Raw genomic sequence first — 21,555 nt, forward strand, 5'->3', positions numbered from 1 at the left:
CCTGCCTATAACCTGTCCAATCTCGTCAGAATTTGACATGTTTCTATGAGATCCCCTCTCATTCTTCTAAACTCTAGTTGATACAAGCCCAATTGATCCAGTTTCTCCTCATATGTCAATCCTGCAATCCCGGGAATCAATCTGGTGAACCTTTGTTGTATTCCCTCAATAGCAAGAATGTCCTTCCTCAGATTAGGAGACCAAAACTGCACACAATATTCAAAGTGTGGCCTTACCAAGGCTCTGTACAACTGCAGTAAGACCTCCCTGTTCCTCTACTCAAATCCTCTAGCTATGAAGGCCAACATGCCATTTGCCTTCATCACCGCTTGCTGTACGTGCATACCAAACTTCAATGACTGATGTACAATGACACCCAGGTCTCGTTGCACCTCCCCTTTTCCTAATCTGTCACCATTCAGATAATATTCTGCCTTCCTGTTTTTGCCCCCAAAGTGGATAACCTCACATTTATCCACATTATACTGCATCTGCCATGCATTTGCCCACTCATTTAACCTGGCCAAGTCACCCTGCAGTCTCTTAGCATCCTCCTCACAGCTCACACTGCCACCCAGCTTAGTGTCATCTGCAAACTTGGAGATATTACATTCAATTCCTTCATCTAAATCATTGATGTATATTGTAAATAGCTGGGGTCCCAGCACTGAACCCTGCGGCACTCCACTGGTTACTGCCTGCCATTCTGAAAAGGACCCATTTATTCCTACTCTCTGTTTCCTGTCTGCCAACCAGTTCTCTATCCACGTCAGTACATTACCCCCAATACCATGTGCTTTAATTTTGCACATTAATCTCTTGTGTAGGACCTTGTCAAAAGCCTTTTACAACAAAATCTAGCAGATTTCACCCGAGCCCATAGATTACAGATGTATTAAATTCAAATTAATAACCTACTATGATGGGATTTGAACTCTCTGGGTTGCTACTCCAGTACCAAAATCACTAGGCTACTGTAGCTGTATTAATCACATTGGAAACAAATCTTCTACCATAAAACAAGCATTACCTAACAAGTTTCCAATGTTATTTAATCATGTACAGTTGACGACATATCAGAGCAAAGCATAAGCATGGGGCAGTGTTAGTGTTATCACAAAGCAGACAATATTAAATTCTAACAGTACAATTAAGAAACTTTATGTGCATTATAGGATTAAATAAATTAATGTACGCATATTTTGTTAGCTCCTCTTATGACTCCATAAGTAGCTGCACAATAAAGACCATGAAGGTTGCAGGATGGATCCTTGCTCTTTGCTGAGTTTCCTGATCTAAGCCAAGGTAACATTGGGGACTACAATTGACTTCAGCATCATGGGTTTGGGGGGGAGGGGGTGGTGGTGGTGTGCAGTGGTGTGGGGTGGTAGGCTGATGGGTGTCAGTGGCCTCGTGCTCGCTATCTAGTGAATCTTACTGAGAGGTGGGCACATGAGGATATAGAGTGAGGATAGGATCAGGCTCAGTTGCAATGACCCCCCTCCCACCGCCATATTAAATAACCTACCAATACTCATTGTCTAGGTTCGTGAGTGAAGAATGGCCACTTGGTGAGGTGTGGGAATGGCACCCACTGAAATGTAACCCAGCAAGGTGTTGATGCCTTCAGGAAAGGAGGAGAGAAAATGTCAGCAAAAGGAAGAAAAACATAATTCAATAACTACATAATTCCTAATATTTTGGTGGATGTGTTCTAGAGCTGCGATGTTGTACAGAATACAATGCACTCCTTTTAATGGTGGAACAGGTTCAATATTTATCAACACTGCATACGCAGAACAGGACTGTTTTATATCGAAAAAAATTAAAAGGGCAATTTAGTTCAACAAAAAACACCTAAGCAACAATAGTGTCCAGGGCTGTATTTTGTATAACTCGAGTAAAGATGAATAGCAATGGGCAGGCGAGTGATGAGATCTAATACTGAATCATTAGATGAACAACTAACACACGCTTGTGCAAAGATGAGGACAGAAATCAGTAAGTAGATGTATACACTATATGCATAGACTGTGAAACTGTACACTTAAAGTAAAATAATACCGTATCAAGCAATAATGACTCACAATGCAGTATCGAGGGTTTGGGCTTGATGGTAAAATTGTTTTCACAGACAATTTTGCAATGTGGGAAATCATTGCCCAACATAAACATAACATTCACATGTTCCATGGTTTATAGCCCGACGCATGACTATACGTTAAATAATTACATCATAATTAGTCCTCTAACCGGAGGTTATAATTCACAGAATCTGAAAGGAATGCTACCATTCATGAATCTGGAGCCGTAAGCGACTTGTTGTGCATTCTTTGAAGTTGCACAACATCTATTACCAGAAAACTCTTGGGAGTAAATAGGTTATTGAATATCATATTCAATCCCTCATTGAAAAATATACTTCACTTGTATGGAGAAACAGCATTGGACTAGCAAAAGCACAGGGAAAGGGAAACATTAACCTTAATTTAAAAGGTTATTGGCAAATGATGTTGAGGTATTACATTTTGGTAGGAAGAATAGGGAGGTCACTTATTACTTGGAGGTTGCGAGTCTAGGTGGGGTAGAGGAACAAAGGGATCTTGGAGTACAAACACACAAATCACAAAGGGATAAGGGGTTATGGGGAGCAGGCGGGGAAGTGGAGCTGAGTCCATGGTCAGATTAGCCATGATCTTATTGAATGGCAGAGCAGGCTCGAGGGGCCGCATGGCCTACTCCTGTTCCTATTTCTTTATGTTCTTATGTTCTTAAAAGTTGCGACACAGGTTAGCAAGGCTAGAAAAAAAAGCAAACCAAGGTCTAGGGTTTATTTCTAGAGGTATAGAATTGAAAAGTAGGGAAGTTATGCTAAACCTGTATCGAACCTTGGCTAGACCACACTTAACGAGTACTGCGTACAGTTCTGGTCGCCATATTATAGAAAAGATACAGAGGCACTGGAGAGGGTACAGAGAAGATTTACAAGGATGACACCAGAAATGTGAGGGTATACACATCAGGAAAGGATGAACAGGCTGGGTCTCTTTTCTCTTGAAAAAAGAAGGCTGAGGAGTGACCTAATAGAGGTCTTTAAAATTATGAAAGGTTTTGATAGCGTGGATACCGTGAGAATGTTTCCACTTGTGGGGAAGAGCGTAACTCAAGGCCATCAATATAAGACAGTCACCAAGAAATCCAATAGGGAATTCAGAAGAAAATTCTTTACCCATAGAATGGTGAGAATGTGGAACTCGCTACCACAGGGAGTGGTTGAAGCAAATGGTATAGATGCATTTAAGGGGAGGCTAGACAAGCATATGAGGGAGAAGGGAATAGAGAGTTATGCTGATAGAATTATAAGAGGAAAGACAGGAGGAGGCTCAAGTGGAGCATAAAAGCCGGTCTGGACTGGTCTGGCCAAGTGGCCTGTTTCTGTGTCGTATATCCTATCCTATGTAATCCTATGTACATTTTTAAGAAGTTTTGTTTTCTTTCGCTACAATTTACTAAAATGAAAAATTGTTCAGTGCAAAATGAATAGCTGTTAATGGAATAATCTCTGCCATGGTTATATTTGTAAATGAGAAGATAAAACTATACAGTGAGTCATCTGAAGTAGCCAGTATGGACCCATGTAGAATGCTGTGCCTCCTCCTCTTTACCAGAACAGGGAATTGTAAGACTAGGGTATATAAGAACATAAGAAATAGGAGCAGGATTAGGCCATACAGCCCCTCGAGCCTGCCCCGCCATTCAATAAAATCATGGCTGATCTGATCATGGACTCTGGTCCACTTCCCCTCCCGCTCCCCATAATCCCTTATTGTTTAAGAAAGTGTCTATTTCTGTCTTAAATTTATTCAATGTCCCAGCTTCCACAGCTCTCTGAGGCAGCAAATTCCACAGATCCACAACCCTCTAAGAGAGGAAATTTCTCCTCATCTTAGTTTTAAATGGGCGGCCCCTTATTCTAAGATCATGCCCTCTAGTTCTAGTCTCCCCTATCAGTGGAAACATCCTCTCTGTAACCATCTTGTCAAGCCCCCTCATAATCTTATATGGTTCGATAAGATCACTCCTCATTCTTCGGAATTCCAATGAGTGGAGGCCCAACCTACCCAACCTTTCCTCATAAGTCAACCCCCCTCATCTCTGGAATCAACCTTGTGAACCTTCTCTGAGCTGCCTCCAAAGCAAGTATATCCTTTCGTAAATATGGAAACCAAAACGGTGCGCAGTATTCCAGATATGGCCTCACCAATACCCTGTACAACTGTAACAAGACTTCCCTGCTTTTATACTCCATTCCCTTTGCGATAAAGGCCAAGATTCCATTGGCCTTCCTGATCACTTGCTGTACCTGCATACTAACCGTTTGTGTTTCATGCACAAGTACCCCCAGGTCCCACTGTACTGCAGCACTTTGCAATCTTTCTTCATTTAAATAATAACTTGCTCTTTGATTTTTTTCTGCCAAAGTGCATGACTTCACACTTTCCAACATTATACTCCATCTGCCAAATTTTTGCCCACTCACTTAGTCTGTCTATGTCCTTTGCAGATTTTTTGTGTTCTCCTCACACATTGCTTTTCCTCCCATCTTTGTAACGTCGTCAAACTTGGCTACATTACACTCAGTCCTTTCTTCCAAGTCGTTAATATATGGTCTCAGGATAAGGGGTCGGCCATTTAAGACCGAAGGAATTCCTTCACTCAGAGGATTGTGAATTTTTGGAATTCTCTACCCCAAAGGACTGTGGATGCTGAGTCGTGAGTATATTCAAGGCTGAGATAGCTAAGGATATGGAGATCCAGCGGTAAAGTAGTGTTGAGGTCGAAGATCAGCCATGATTTTATTGAATGGCGTAGCAGCCTCGAGGGGCCGTATGGCCTACTCCTGCTCCTAATTCTTATGACTATCACAAGCCAACATTTTTTTGCTTTAATGGAATACAAAAATGCATTTATTGCAAATGCGACTGTCGTTTATACTTGTACAATAAGGAAAAAGTAAGCTGACAATATGATAAATCCTAATTCAGGAACATTTCAGATACTACATGACCTAGTCAAGAATTAGTTATTGGCACTGATGAAATAATCAATTTTTTAAAGACTTGCAACCATTTCTTGAATTCTTTGAACATCTGAAGAGCTGGGCATGGCTTGATAATGAATAACTGATAATTCCAGCTGTCTATTGGTAAATTGGCATTCAATATAATGTTCTGTCACAGCAAATAAAAATGCAATAAATCAAAATCCCAGGACTGTTTTCATATAATCCTCAATCCAACATGCCATGGCTACTCTGTGCTTATACAAAAGACTTTCAACAAGCATCCTAACGTTGATTAATGGTAAAGTTTTGTTGCCCTTCTTCGGAAATAGAAACTTTCCTATAACCTGCAGGCCTACATTCTTTAGAGGCATACATCACAAGTAGTACTTTAGACCAGTAACATGCTATGCCACGGGATGATAGAATGCAGAGGGAAGGGGAGTGAGTTCCCCCAAAAAACTTCCCCCTGCTTTCCCTCCCTAAGGCTGCCTACACAGATCATATTTTGTACCTCTATGTTAATGCTTGAAATAAAAATGGTTGAGAAAAGGTGTACAAGGTACTTACTCATGTGATGTAATTGGCTGCATAGGACTGAGGACTGAAGAAGACACCTCGTTGATGCAGTTGTCCAACAGATCGAACTCTTGCTCGCACTTAATTGCTTTTATCATGTGATTTTGTTCACCAGAATTAAGCAGCTGAACTATTCAACAGAAAAAAACGAACTGTTAATCAAAAACTGCGTCTTCAAGGCACAAAATATCATATTGCTCATGAAGAGCAGACTCCTCTGATATTCAGCAGTGAGCAGCATCTCACCCAATCTCACATTACTTTTATTTTAGTTACGGTATTAAAAAAATGTTTTTGTAATATCCTAAAAATGTGTTGCTTTGTAATAAAACATCAGAAAAAATGAAATATGAATAGTAAAATAATAATTTCAATCCATTGGCTTAATATGGGAAAAGGTAGCTTATATTTCTACACATAATTGCCTAGTGAAAATTTGAATATTTGGTCTAGAAATATCCAAATATAGCTCCCCAGTGGCTCAGTGGGGTGACTAACTTAAACAGGAGTAATGTAACTAACGGTGTCTTTTATAGCAACTCTCAAAATGGTGTCCAAAACCAGCATGTTTACAGCAGGCATGAATAGCCCCCGCAGAGTCCTAATGCCTGTCTAGTGAGGGTTCACGTAATCAACAAATAGAGTATGAACTCAACATATTTCCCCCCTCTGAAAAACAGAGTCTATGAACAGTCAAAGTTCTTGAGATAGCCAGGCCATGTTCTGATACGCTAAGACCAGTGTGAAGCTTGCGGTATTTGATCGAGGTTTTTGGTTGGGAAACAGAACGATGCCTCTGTTCCATCCTGCTGGTCTGTTGGCCTGTGAGTTGGGATCAGTCTATGAGCATTCCATCGAGTTCCATCATTGAGCTCGTAGGTGTGAGGGCTGAACTTTCGTCCCATCTGTTTTGGAGGCGAAAGTGAAGATGTGAGCTTATGACTATGGCTTGCGCGCTTAATTCTGACCCAATCTCAGTTCTTCAGTTGGGGCTTTATAGCGCGTCATTTTGTGTCAGTGCAGGACTTCGCTTTTCGTTGGCGTTCCAAAATCTGGGATGTGAGTGTGGTTATCTGAGTTTCGCAGGGGGTTTGAGAATGTCCAGTAGCAAGCGAAGATCTGCCCAATCATGAGCTCAGCGGGTGTCTTCCCCGTTAGCAAGTGCTTTGTCGATCGGTATGTGCAGAGAATGGTTTGAACCACTTCGTCGAATGTTTGGCCTGCTGTGAGGTTGGCTTTCAAACCCTTTTTGATGACGTGGTTAAATTGCTCAACAGCTATGTTACTTTGAGGATTGTATCGAACAATAAGGCGATGCTCTATAGCACGATGAGTGAGGAAATCCGCGAACTGGTCGGACACAAACTATGGTCCATTGTCAGTGATCATGACCTCTGGGAGACCCCACTTCATGAACATACACTACAGAATAGTGACAATCGTTGATGAGGTCACTGAACTTGTTGGAGCGATTTCTGGCCATTTGGCATGCAGGTCATGTACTACAACAAGGAAACGCTGGTGCTGTGGAGCTGCTTCAACTGGACCGAAGATATCCCACTGAAGTTGTTGCCATGGTCTTTGTGGCCATGAAATGGGCTTCATTGGTGCTGGTCGGATGTTTGTGGCCTTTTCGGTCAGTCTGTACGCTTTGCAGTGAGAGACAAACTCCTCGATGCGAATGTCAATCCCAGGCCACCATACTGAATCGCGACATCTCTGCTTCATGTGGACAATACCAGGGTGTCCATCGTGTGCCAATGAGAGAACATGCTGTTGAAGCGAATTGGGAATTACTGCTCTATCCCCATGAGCTAGGCAGCCATCATTCCAAACAGAGAATTCTGTAGACGGTTTTCAGCTCTTCCGGGATTTGCTTAGGCCACTCAGTCTGCAGGAAGTGGCACATGTGCTGGAGCGTAGCATCAGGCTGTGATTCAGTTTTGAGTTCTTCGCAAGAGACAAGGTTTCTGATGGACTGAGTGATGATCGACGTGACATATGTGTCGTCATCTGTGAACAAGTCAGCACTAGAGTCAGAAGCAGGTGTCGAACGGCTGAGCATGTCAGCTACGTGGTTGCGACTGCCAGCGACATACTATACATCAAAGTTATACCGGTGAAGGCGATCTGACCATCGGCTGATTCGTATTGGTCTGTGCCCAGATCCAGTTGTAGCGAGTAGCGTAGTTAGCGCTTGGTGATCCGTATGGAGGGTAAATTTCCTGCCATAGAGGTAGATGTGCCAATGTTCACATGCGTAGATGCAAGCGAGTGCTTCGTGTTCCCCTGTAGAATATTTACGTTCTGCAGACGAGAGCGTGCAAGAGGAGCAGGCTACTGGGTGTTCCAGCCCGTCAATCCATTGCGAGAGCACAGCACCCATGGCGGTGCCTGATGTATCCGTGGTGACGTACATAATGGCATTCGGATCAAAGTGCGCGAGGATAGGAGGGGATTTAATTTTCACCTTAAGCGTGGTGAATGCTTGAGCCTGGGAATCTGTCCATTCCCAAGGGATGTCCTTGCTCAGCAATTTGCGAAGTGGTTTGGCAATGTGCGCGTAGTGCGGGACAAACTTCAGATAGAAGTGTCGAGGAATGATGAAAGTTCTTTGATGTTGGTAGCTTCCTGCATTCGCTGGATTGTGTCCATGTTGACACCTTCTGCTTTGACTCTGTAGCCCAGAAAGTTTATTTCTCCAGCAGCGAATGTACACTTATCGGCATTAAGTGTAATGTTATGTATAGCAAGTCTAGCCATAACTGCGTGAAGTCGTTGGTCATGTTCTTCCATTGTCTATCCATGGACGACGATATCATCAAGTAGATTGAGGGCTCCCTCTATGCCTGCTAGCATAGTAGTGACAATCGTCTGAAATGCACTTGGTGCAGAACATAGTCCGTAGGGCATATGTCGATACTAATACAGACCATCATGCGTCGTGAATACCGTGAGCGGTTTGCTGTCCTCCGCTCGGGGTATTTACAGGTAACTGCGGCGCATGTTGAGTTTCGTAAAAACTATTGAGCTGTAGAATTCTGAAGACAGTTCGTCGATGGTAGGAAGAGGGTACTTGTCGGGGATGATAGCCTTGTTGACCTCTTTCAGGTCGATGCATAGGCGGATCTCCCCATTTTTATGCCAAGCAATGATTAAGTTCGAGATCCAGGGTGAGGAGTCGATGCTCTCAATGATTCCTGAGATCCGAGTCGCGTTAATTCTGCGAATGGGAGATGGCGAAGTCACTGCGCAACCAGTTTGATGGAAGGGTCGATGCGGGGATGATGGCACAATTTTGTTGTCACTCCAAACCCTGTGAAAACTGAGGGATACTGCTTGTCAAAGTCCACCGTGTACACAGGTGTGCTGGTTGGGTCGTATACTTTGAACCCAAGCTTGTCAAAAAGGTCAACACCCATGAGGCTTCGTCCCTTCGTGACATGAAAGGAAAAGTTCCTCAATGTTATGTCCTTGTAGTATATCAGGACATATATGACTCAAAGTACCTCAATTTTGGAGTTCGGAGTACGCATGTAGAGTGGAAATTGCGGGCTGCAGTTGAAAGTGCGTGAAGTGGATTTTGTACGCAATCTCACTCAATATGGAGACTTTGGCTACAAGGTCAATAATGAGGCAGATGTGTGTGCTGTCAATGTTTACATTACAGTCCTTGAATTTGCCCGAACCGATGTGCGAAATGTCACTAACGATGTAAACCATACTGGGTTTATCACTATCGGGGTTGTCGACATGTCGAATATGCTGCGATGAGCGACAGACACTAGCAAAATGGTTAATTTTGAGTATTTCTTCCCACATGCAGGGCAGTTAGGATCCTTTGCTGAATGTGACTTATCCCCACAGTTAAAACAGTGGAAGTTAGGCCTGCAATCCGTAGTGGGTGGCTTATTATTAGCCCTTGGTCTGCGCTGTGATTTCCACTTTGGACGAACGCCTTGCACATGGGCTGTAGCTGAAGTCTGCTACGCAGGGGGAGCAGGGGATTTGATTGTTTTTGAATCAGAAAACGCTGATTCGATTTGGATGGCCAAATTAGTTATTTTATCCAATGTCAATTTTTCATCCTCAATTAGCAAGCGTTTCCGAATGCGGGATATCGTTGTTTTCTCAATAATTTAATTCCTGATCATTCCCTCTGTGAGTGCTCCAAAGTTACTCATAGCGGCCAGTTCAGTTAATGAAATGATATACTGTTTGATTGGTTCACCGTTCCCTTGCCCCCTTTGACAAAATTTGTATCTCTCCTTCATGATACTTTTCTTTGGCCCAATATATTTCTCTAGGGCGCTTACCATTTTGTTGTAGGACTCTGTGTCTTCGATTTGACCAAAAATGCGTTGGCCTTCATTGCTGAGGCAGTGGGTAAGTATTGCACGGCGGCGAGCTAGTGTTACGTTATCGCCGTCTAACCCACTCGCCGTGATGTACATAGAAAAGTTTTTTATCCATCTCGGCCACGGAATTGAAGGGTCCCCAGGTGTGGAGAGGAAAGGCGGGGGTGGGGGTAGGGAGGTTAATTTGATTCATCCTCATCGCCAAATTATGTTGTGTATGTAAATAAACAGACTAACTGAAACAGTAGTGTAACTAACAGTGTCCTTTATAGCAACTCTCAAAATGGCATCCAAAACCGGCATGTTTACAGCAGGCGTGAATAGCCCCCCACAGGGTCCTAATGTCTGTCTAGTGAGGGTTCGTGTAACCAACAAAGAGAGTATGAACACAACAGAACCACACAAATCTGAAAGTTCCCAGGTGGAACCCTCTCCCTTGCTGAGATACACGATCTGAGGAGCTACAATTGTTCTGAGTCCTTGGGGGAAGTCATTCGCTCAGTGCTAACCAAGAACCCACATGATGTGCGCAATTCTACACATTGGATGAGGACAAGAGAATAGGATTGGCCCTAGAATAGCCTCCCAACACTCACTGTCAAACCTGACAAACGACAAATGGTCGATTGAATGGGGTACCACAGAGAGCACACGGAATTGAACCACAGCAAGGAATCAATACTGTCAGGAGAGAAGTGGAGGGGGCAGGCAAAGGTCAAAGGATAAAAAATCCATAAAATTAAAATGAGTGAATGTCAACTGAACTAAATCTCCAAACACTTTAAAATGAAATAGCTCAAATGAGTAGCCTGAGACAGTGCAAGATAAGTAATGAGAATTTATCACCAGCCCCCTTTATGTTCATCTTTAAAAATAACTGTTGTAACATAGAATCCCAACAACAGTTGACGCAACCTGATGTTGCAGCACATTGGCAGTGCAACACACTGTGTTCATAGGCAGTAGGATGTGGGCTTGCACCCGAGATTCCTGAGAATTTGAATTCAGTTGAAAAAATCTGGAAATAAAAATCTGGGATCTGTAAACGTGACCATGAAGCTGTCGGAATGTCGTAAAGACCCAACTGGTTCAGTAATGCCCTTTAGGGAAAGAAACTGCAATCTTTACCCAGTCTGGCCTACATGTGACTCCAGTCACACACCAACATTGTTGTCTCCTAACTGCCCTCTGAAGTGGTCCAGCAAACCAATCAGTATCAATCCGCTACAAATAATGGTTCAAGAAAGCAACCCACCACCACCTCCTCAGGGCAACTAGGGAGAGAAATTGGATGGGGCTGACATTACAGGACTCTACTGCAAGTGAGGAGCCTTATTAGATATGAGTGCAGGCTCCAGAATCTGGGCTACAATGCTGTAGCTTTATCTCCAACCTGCTGTCCAGCTACCGAGGCATCACGCCAGCAGTGGAACCTTACAATTTCTATCCTAGCAAGTCACTAACCTCTTGAATGGTTACAAAACTGCATGTGTTGTTGCCTGGAGAGATGTCGGGCACCAGGAATCGTGCATTGCATCGGAGGACCTAAGGAGGGAAAAGAAATATTAAAATGGGAACATACACAAGAAAGCAAAGCACATGTCATGTTTGTATTTCAATGTCAATGACTTTATATGCACAATTTGGGCTGTTTTTTCCTCAATTATCCCGAACAAAATCAGATGAGATAGTGGCGGAACTGGTGGGGAAATGCAGTGGAAGGTCCTGCTGCTGCCTCCCAACCTTGATTTTCCTCCCCCCCGCCCGCCCGCCCCACCATTACTGCCACTCCTTCACCGCCCACTATATGTAAAAACTGGCTGGTGGTGGTGGAGGGCAGGACCAGCCCTTCCATCACATTTCTCACTGCCACTTCTTGGGTCTGTCTGATGGAAGGTGGTGGTGGACCTGAGGTGGAGCTGGTCATGGCCCTGACATTGTGGGAAAAAGCCTGGTCAAGGTCTCCTCTCTTCCAATCTTGCCCCCATCCAGATACCTTTGCAGGCCTTCGTCTCTCTGCCTCTGTAAGACCTACAAATATTTTTTTTTCTTTATTCATTCACAGATGTGGGTATCACTGACAACCCCAACATTTATTGCCCATTCCTAATTCCTATTAATTCGCCACTTCAGAGGGCTGTTAAGAGTCAACCACATTGCTGCTGTTCTGGAGTCACATATAGGCCAGGTTTCCTTCCCTAAAGGACATTTTGTACCAGCTGTTTTTTTAACAACAATCCAGTAGTTACATGGTTGAATGGCCTACTCCTGCACCTATTTTCTATGTTTCTATGGTCACCATTACTGATAATAGCTTTTTATTTATTAACTGAATCTAAATTCCCCAGCTGCCATCGTGGGATTTGAACTCATGTCTCCAGATCATTCATCCAGGCCTCTGGTTTATTAGTAACATAACCATTATGCTATCGTTCCCTCAAATGCAGCTCCTGCCTTCTTCATAGATCTTCTTCCCCTTAAGATCACTCACTGCAATCTACCCGTAGTAGAACTGACTTTAATTTCCTCACTAACCCTGGTCGACTCCGTCTTGGTGGTGGAAATCTCATTTGGAATGCACTGTAAATGGTCAAAAAACTCATACCCAGAAAAATAGGTCAGGATAACGAGAGGATTGGGGAGAAGTGCGGATGTCCTGCTCGACTGCAACCCCACCACTGGAAGGAAAATCCAACCCATAATGTAAATATATTTAACTACGCTTTTGATTTTTGTGGGAAACTAAAAAATATTAAATCATTTTTAAATAAATTATCTTTTTAAATGTCAGCTTGGCTCAGTGGCAGTACTCTCACCTCTGAGCCAGAAGGTTATGGCTTTAAATCCAGGACCTAAGCAAACAATCTAGTCCTACACTTCAGTGCAGTAATGAGAGAGTGCTATATTGTCAGAGGTGCCATCTGTCAGATGAGATGTTAAGCCAGGAATCCCTCTGCCTCCTCAGGTGGATGTATAATATCCCATGGCACTATTTGAAGAAGAGCAGGGGAGTTTTCCCAGCATCCTGGCCAACATTTATCCCTCAACCATCGCCAATAAAACAGATTCACTGGTCATCCATCTCTTTGCCATTTGAGGGACCTTGCTGTATGCAAATTTCCTGCCATGTTTGCCTACATAACAACAGTGATCACACTGGCTGTGAAGTGCTTTGGGATGTCCTGAGGATATGAAAGGGAATGCAAGTTCTTTCTTTCTTCTCTTTAAGGTTTTGACAATAATCTCAAACAAGCTGCAATGTAATCATTAGTGAACACACCAGCACAACAAATGGACAAAGGCCATTCAGCCTGCAGATTGCTATGGCCTGTTCAGATAGTACAATGTACTCCCAGTAAATCCACTCACCTTGTTGATTATTTCTCATCTCGTCCTTTATCATAGCAGGGACCATTATAGGCTGTGTATACACTACCGGCTGTACCACCACTGGGTGAATAACGGAGTACAAGCCTGTGCCTGGGATTGTCGAACGGGATAAAAGTGGAGCTGTAAGCACTGTGGGAACGGTTAGTGGCATGCTAATAGGAGGCTGAGGTGACCTCTTATTAGGTGAGCTAGAGCGTGATACATTCATTGTAGGAGATGGGGAAGTTAGCATAGTCAATGAATAGGGGGAGGAGGGGGAGGTTGACATATGCGGAGAATGTCTCTTGTTCAGTGAAAGATCTACTGGCTCAATTTGGCCTCCATTGGCTTCAAGCGATTGAAAGAGTCCACTGTGGCAGCCATGGTGCGTTGAGTAAATGATGCTGTGTTTATTCTCAGGTTTAATATCGTTCTTTAATCGGACCATGTATCCTTGTTGGAATGGCTATAAGAAAAGAATGGAAAATGATTAGCCGTGTAAAAATTCAAAACGACAGCTCTGAAATGACTCAATCGGAAACTTGCATACAAATACTAATTAGGGAGTTCCCATCTCTGGCCCCATCCACTCCACGTCACTGGTCTTATAAAGTGTAGGTGGAGGCTGCGCTCCTTAAAGGCCCTGCAAGAACTTCCTAAGCAGGCCGGGATCTGGCATATTTTCTAGCTCTTCCACAACACTCCCTCCTGAGTTAAGGTGGAAGTGCATTGGAAGGGCCGAGGGCCCCATTATATTTGAGTGGGCATTTTTGTATCATTTCAAAACCCTTAAAGGTGCTTCAAACAAATAGATTATATCAATTGAGCATCTTAGAAACAGATTCCAATCTAACCTCTTATTCACAACACTACCGTACAATGTTGACTTTACCTAACCTCAAGTTTTATCAGTAACAACATGATTCTCAGGATACCTTGTGATGGTGCCCTTGGATATAAGGCTCCTTATAATTGTAGAATTATTATATACTCCTTCCGTTTCCACAATAGCTAAGATTGACGTCAACGAAATTGCATAGTTATATTTTGTTAATTAAGATAAAAGTGTAAAGTGGTCTTCTATTTTAGGTGTTTCGGCTCTCCTTTTCAACAGATGTCGGCTGTCTTCACACCTCATTCCAGTAGCCACTCTTTATGTGTGAGCCTAAACAGTGAATAGTAGCAGACTAGTTAACCCAAGGGAGTGGCAGTGATAAGCTCAGTCCTGTTCTCACCCAACTTCCACGAAACAAAATCACAAGCTAGCAACACGACTGGAAACCTTGGCTGATTGAAGGCCGATAAATCCCCAGGGCCTGATGGACTGTATCCCAGAGTACTTAAGGAGGTGGCCTTGGAAATAGCAGATGCATTGACAGTCATTTTCCAACATTCCATTGACTCTGGATCAGTTCCTATGGAGTGGAGGGTAGCCAATGTAACCCCACTTTTTAAAAAAGGAGGGAGAGAGAAAACAGGGAATTATAGACCGGTCAGCCTGACATCGGTAGTGGGTAAAATGATGGAATCAATTATTAAGGATGTCATAGCAGCGCATTTGGAAAGAGGTGACATGATAGGTCCAAGTCAGCATGGATTTGTGAAAGGGAAATCATGCTTGACAAATCTTCTGGAATTTTTTGAGGATGTTTCCAGTAGAGTGGACAAGGGAGAACCAGTTGATATGGTGCATTTGGACTTTCAGAAGGCTTTCGACAAGGTCCCACACAAGAGATGAATGTGCAAAGTTAAAACACATGGGATTGGGGGTCGTATGCTGATGTGGATTGAGAACTGGTTGGCAGACAGGAAGCAAAGAGTAGGAGTAAATGGGTACTTTTCAGAATGGCAGGCAGTGACTAGTGGGGTACCGCAAGGTTCTGTGCTGGGGCCCCAGCTGTTTACATTGTACATTAATGATTTAGACGAGGGGATTAAATGTAGTATCTCCAATTTTGCGGATGACACTAAGTTGGGTGGCAGTGTGAACTGCGAGGAGGATGCTATGAGGCTGCAGAGTGATTTGGATAGGTTAGGTGAGTGGGCAAATGCATGGCAGATGAAATATAATGTGGATAAATGTGAGGTTATCCACTTTGGTGGTAAAAACAGAGAGACAGACTATTATCTGAATGGCGACAGATTAGGAAAAGGGGAAGTGCAACGATACCTGGGTGTCATGGTATATCAGTCATTGAAGGTTGGCATGCAGGTACAGCAGGCGGTTAAGAAAGCAAATGGCATGTTGGCCTTCATAGCGAGGGGATTTGAGTACAGGGGCAGGGAGGTGTTACTCCAGTTGTACAGGGCCTTGGTGAGGCCACACCTAGAGTATTGTGTACAGTTTTGGTTTCCTAACTTGAGGAAGGACATTCTTGCTATTGAGGGAGTGCAGCGAAGATTCACCAGATTGATTCCCGGGATGGCGGGACTGACATATCAAGAAAGACTGGATCAACTGGGCTTGTATTCACTGGAGTTCAGAAGAATGAGAGGGGATCTCATAGAAATGTTCAGAATTCTGACAGGTTTAGACAGGTTAGATGCAGGAAGAATGTTCCAGATGTTGGGGAAGTCCAGAACCAGGGGTCACAGTCTAAGGATAAGGGGTAAGCCATTTAGGACCGAGATGAGGAGAAACTTCTTCACCCAGAGAGTGGTGAACCTGTGGAATTCTCTACCACAGAAAGTTGTTGAGGCCAATTCACTAAATATATTCAAAAAGGAGTTAGATGTAGTCCTTACTACTAGGGGGATCAAGGGGTATGGCGAGAAAGCAGGAATGGGGTACTGAAGTTACATTTTCAGCCATGAACTCATTGAATGGCGGTGCAGGCTCGAAGGGCCGAATGTGGCTCAGTTGGAAGCATCCTTGTCTCTGAAGTCAGAAGGTTGTGGGTTCAAGTCCCACTTCAGAGACTTGAGTACAAAAATCTAGGCTGACATTCCAGTCAGTACTGCACTGTTGGAGATGTTGTCCTTCAGATGTGATGTAAAACCAAGACCCTGTCTGCTCTCTCAGGTGGACGTAAAAGATCCCATGGCACTATTTCGAAGCAGATCAGGGGAGTTATCTCTGGTATCCTGGCCAATATTCATCACTAAAACAAATGATCACATTGCTGCTTGTGTGCAAATTGGCTGCTGCTTTTCCTACGTGACTATACTTCAAAAAGTGCTTTGGAACATCCGGTGGTTGTGAAAGGCGCTATATAAATGAAAGTCTTTCTTTTCTTTCACTTCACAATGCCTGAGTTATAGATATGTGCGATTGTGTAAATGTATTTAGGAATCAGATTGTTTAACTCCTTTGATGGCACCATTAATAATGGCATTGTATCGCTGAGCCAAACATAGTCATTTCCCGGTCTGTGTGAGTTAGATGATCTTAGTTTTGACAGCAATAGGGTCATGACAATTAGCTTCAGCACTTCTCCAAACAGAAAATAATTTGTCAAACACTTAATCATAAAGTTACTTCTTTTTTAAGCTTTTCAGAACCGAAAGTAATTTCCACTTCTTAAAATACATACCATGTATAGCAACCACCTTTAAATGACACTGTTGGGATACTAAAGTAAGATGCTTAATGCATTCATCTGAAACCTCTCTCCACTATGTTAGTGGAGGTATTACTCATTTCTTTTAAACACATTAATATCCATTAAAATAGGGGCGAGAGGGACTTCAGATGAAGACATTTGGGCCTAGAAATTGCCTTTCTTAGCGCCTCCTGTTATTGCCTCCGGGGAGCGATAACGGGGCACTGACGACAGCGAGATGAACGATTCCCACTAATTTGGCCGGGAGGTTTGCAGCGTCAGCAACACTTTGCACCATGATTTCCTGCGCCCGGAGATTGTGACGTTATGTGTGCATTACCCCGGTAGCGCCCTGGACCCAAACTTTGGTTCCACCTCCAGCAGCATCGCCAGGCAGCAACAACGACAGCTGCAAGAGGCATTGTTTGGGAGGCCTGGAGTTTCGGAGGTGCAAGTTGATCAGCCTGACACTCTGCTATAGCACATAGGGTTGATTGGGCCAGATCGCAGCTCACTGGTCGCATTGCAGAACCTACAGCGATGGCCCTTCCCTTTAAGCCCCGCCTGCGTCCTTTAGCGCTCCAGGAAGGAAGTGGAGCATTTGATTTCGTGCTCCACTTCCTTCCTGAAGCGCAAAGACTGAATTTAGAAAAAACTGGGAATCATACGTGCCTGGTGCTAATTTTCCCAGCTTTCAAAAGTTAACGCCCCAAGCGGGGCGTTATTGAATTTCTCCCCCTAAGCATTCATCAGTATTATTTCACATGTCAGTAATAAAATCATGTTTCGCTACGCTATAGAATAGTAGAACTGTCTTCTAAGTCTCCCATCCACAGCCAATGAGTTTGGTCACATTTGCAGTTTGAAAGGGATCTTCATACCCAATTTCAGGGACACTGGGGACAATTCTAACCCTATCCATCTGATTGAAACCAGTTGGGTGGGCAGGTAAAATCACCCATTACTTACCCACCCAGAAATACCAGGACCTGACAGATTCTGATTATCACCTGCTCTCCCGAGCAGGCAGCAAGGACACCTGCCAAAAGCCGGTGGGGTCCTTTTTAACATATGCGTGTCAAGTCCCGATTACCAACTGCAATTTTAACTCGGCAGCCTGAGCGGGAAGTGGCAGTGTGTTTCCTGCCAGACCAACCCAGCGGAGAAGAGGATCAGGGCCTGGAGACCTGTTGAGGCCAGGAAGGGCGGGAGTGCTTTTCCAGGGACCATAAGGAAAGCTTAGGCCTTTCCAATGCAAACTCACCGCCCTCTCCCGATCACGGGACTCCCATGGGAATGTCCGACTGCTGATCTTGCCACTTACCCCACATCTGAGAAGCGTGATTTGCAGTCTCTTCCTGTCGACTTCCCGGCTGGTTCAGGTGGAAAGTCGTCTGGCAGGATTTAAATAAGGCCTGGCAGTTAAAATACTCTAGCCTCATTTCTGGAGCAGCAGGTGAGTTTCTAACTCACACCACTGCTCACCCGCCGAAGGCTGTCCTGAATTAAAATCAGGGCCAATGTTGTCCAATAAAGTTGTATGTTCTAAAATTGAAGGAAAGAAACATACAGAACCGTTGAACGTTTCTTAATTGGCAGCATCAAATTTAAAAAAGAAAGTAACATATTTGAGATCTTGGCCTAGGCACTGAAAGGTTAAATCAGAAGTTGAGAAATTACATATTTCTTTATTCCTTGGGTTTAAGCCAAGGCTTCCGGAGATAACCCTTGAATTGTGTCCCAACAGTAGCTTAGGGTTTGAAAAAATACAATTATCTCGATGCTTGTTGCTAATAATGATATGAATAGTGGTCTTTTAAACTACCGTGTTTCCTCACATTAAAACATTAGTCTGTTTCACACTGCACTGTTCATTGTACTGTTCATTATATAGAGATGTACTGGATTCTAATAGGAAACTAAAACAAAATTAAAATTAATCCTGCAGAGTGAAATAATCCTGCATGTGAAAATTAGAAACGTCACACTAAACCAATAGGAAATAGGTACAATGTGACTGCAACAGAACTTTACCCGGGGAGTGGGTAGCACAGTGGTTTAGCACTTCTAGCAGCTGAATATCTAAAGCATCCCTTCACTCACTGTAGATTTAATAAGATGGAATAAAGTGCAGTTGAAGCTAACTACATGTAAAAAATGTGCTATTTGAGTGAAGCAAACAGCGCAATCAAAACACAGTAGTCTTTCTGTGAAGAGGAGCTGCCATGTGAAGTGCTCAGCAAGCCTTGTTTGAAGCCCTTGCACTACTACACTATTCTAATGAAGCTCGAGGAACAGAACCAAATCTTTCTATTAGGCACTTTACAGCCTTCCAGACTCAACATCAAGTTCAACAATTTCAGATCATAACCACTGATGCCATTTTTTCAGACAGAGGGTGCTGATAATGATTCTGCTGTTCGCATTTATACCTCCTCTAGACCCAGCTTTTGTTTCTTTACTTGTCCCATAACCATCCCCTTTTGCCTCACTCCAACATCTCTTTTGTCATTTAATCTCTCCTGCCTTCCACCCTATCACAGACCTTCCCTTTTGTCTTTCCTCACATCCTCCATTTTCTTGCCTCTGTATTGCTTAAAACCTGTATATCCCTAACTTTTTCAAATTCTGATGAAAGGTCATTGACCTGAAACGTTAACCCGGTTTCTCTCTCCACAGATGCTGCCTGACCTGCTGAGTATTTTAACCATTTTCTATTTTATTTCAAATTTCCAGCATCTGCAGTATTTTGCTCTTGTTTTAAGTTTGCCAGACACTATGATGTAATGATATAAATTTTTCAAAAATGTTATTGCATCACAACAATATCATACTTTGCTGATATTTAGGTCATCATGTTGAAAATGACATGACTGTACTAACTGTTCTCTCTTCTCAGTGATCAAGATATTGTTCCTTTAAGAACTAAATGCTGTCATGTTAAAATACTGATTGGTAGATTGCCAGATTTATCGGCTCATTTACTTTTGGAATGTCTGTTGTGATTCATAGATGTGATGGATAAGCCGATAGCAGCATGAATGTAGATTGTTTTACATGGAACTAGTGATAAACATGGACTTTAGAAAATAGTATCTAAGGGTGAGTCAGTTTTGGCCTCCTTATTTAAGGAAGAATATACTTGCATTGGAGGCAGTTCAGAGAAGGTTCACTCGGTTGATTCCTGAGTTGAAGGGGTTGACGTATGTAGAAAGGTTGAACAGGTTGGGCCTATACTCATTGGAATTCAGAAGAATGAGAGGTGATCTTATTGAGACATATAAGATAATGAGAGGGCTCGACAAGGTAGATGCAGAGAGGATGTTTCCATTCATGGGGGAATCTAGAACTAGGGGCCATAGTTTTAGAATAAGTGGTTGCCCATTTAAAACTGAGATGAGGAGGAATTTTTTCTCTCAGTGGGTTCTAAATCTATGGAATTCTCTGCCCCAGAGAGCGGTGGAGGCTGGGTCATTGAATATATTTAAGGCGGAAATAGACAGATTTTTGAGTGATAAGGGAGTAAAGGGTTATGGGAAGCAGGCAGGGAAGTGGAGCTGAGTCCATGATCAGATTAGCCATGATCTTATTGAATGGCGGAGCAGGCTCGAGGGGCCAAATGGCCTACTCCTGTTCCTATTTCTTATGTTCTTATGAGATGGAAAATAAATTGAAAATCTTCCCTACTGTTACAAAGTTTTTTTTGACTCTAGAATAATATACGCCCAGCTACTGGCTCCCCTCTAAACCTTCCACCAGCGTCCTTAATTGACCCCTCCACCAAGGGAAATGGGCCCTTGCTATCCACTATATCCAGGCCCCTCAAAATTTTATACACCTGAGTGAGGTCTCCCCTCAGCCTCTTCTGTTCCAAGGAGAACAAACCCAGTCTATCCAATCTGTCCTCATAGCTAAGATTCTCCATTCCAGGCAGCATCCTCGTAAATCTCCTCTGCACCCTCTCCAGTGCAAACACGTACTTCCTATAATACGGCGACCAGAACTGCATGCAGTATTTCAGCTGTGGCCAAACCAGTGTTTTATAAAATTTAAGCATAACCTCCCTGCTCTTGTATTTTATGCCTCGGCCAATAAAGGCAAGCATTCCATATGCTTTCTTAACCACCTTATCCATCTGGCCTGCTACTTTCAGGGATCTGAGGACAAGCACTCCAAGGTCCCTTTGTTCATCTACACTTATAAGTGGTCCACCATTTAATGTGTATACCCTTTCCTTATTAGCTCTCCCCAAGTCATTACCTCACACTTCTCCGAATTAAATTCAATTTGTCATTTCTCTGCCCACCTGACCAGTAGATTGACATGCTCCTGCAGTCCATGACTTTCCTCTTCATTATCAACCACGCAGCCAATTTTAGTGTCATCTGCAAACTTCTTAATCATACTCCCTACATTCAAATCTAGATCATTGATATATACCACAATAAGCAAGGGACCCAGTACTGAGGCCTGCAGATCCCCACTGGAAACATCCTTCCAGTCACAAAAACATCCATCAATCATTACCCTTTGCTTCACCTCTTAGCCAATTTTAAATCCAACTTGCCACTTTACCCTGGATCCCATGGGCTTTTACCTTCATGACCAGTGTGCCATGTGGGACCTTATCAAAAGCTTTGTTAAA

At 43.3% G+C, this 21,555-nt stretch overlaps 1 protein-coding gene across 5 annotated transcripts in view; it reads right to left on the reverse strand.

Moving 5' to 3' along the window:
* The window catches only part of LOC139242755 (Krueppel-like factor 3), a 99,887-nt gene that overhangs the window by 17,955 nt on the left and 60,377 nt on the right, over positions 1-21,555 (reverse strand). For 4 of the 5 annotated variants that reach the window (XM_070870500.1, XM_070870503.1, XM_070870501.1 and 1 more), the window contains 4 exons: positions 13,369-13,834; positions 11,464-11,544; positions 5,633-5,771; positions 1,529-1,624 (listed from right to left, as the gene is read on the reverse strand). In XM_070870500.1, the coding sequence (XP_070726601.1) occupies positions 1,529-1,624; positions 5,633-5,771; positions 11,464-11,544; positions 13,369-13,834 (782 nt within the window). The remainder of the gene's footprint in view (positions 1-1,528; positions 1,625-5,632; positions 5,772-11,463; positions 11,545-13,368; positions 13,835-21,555) is intronic. The other variant, XM_070870506.1, reaches the window with a different exon arrangement.

The sequence above is a fragment of the Pristiophorus japonicus genome, chromosome 2, assembly GCF_044704955.1.
Source record: "Pristiophorus japonicus isolate sPriJap1 chromosome 2, sPriJap1.hap1, whole genome shotgun sequence".
NCBI lineage: Eukaryota > Metazoa > Chordata > Chondrichthyes > Pristiophoridae > Pristiophorus > Pristiophorus japonicus.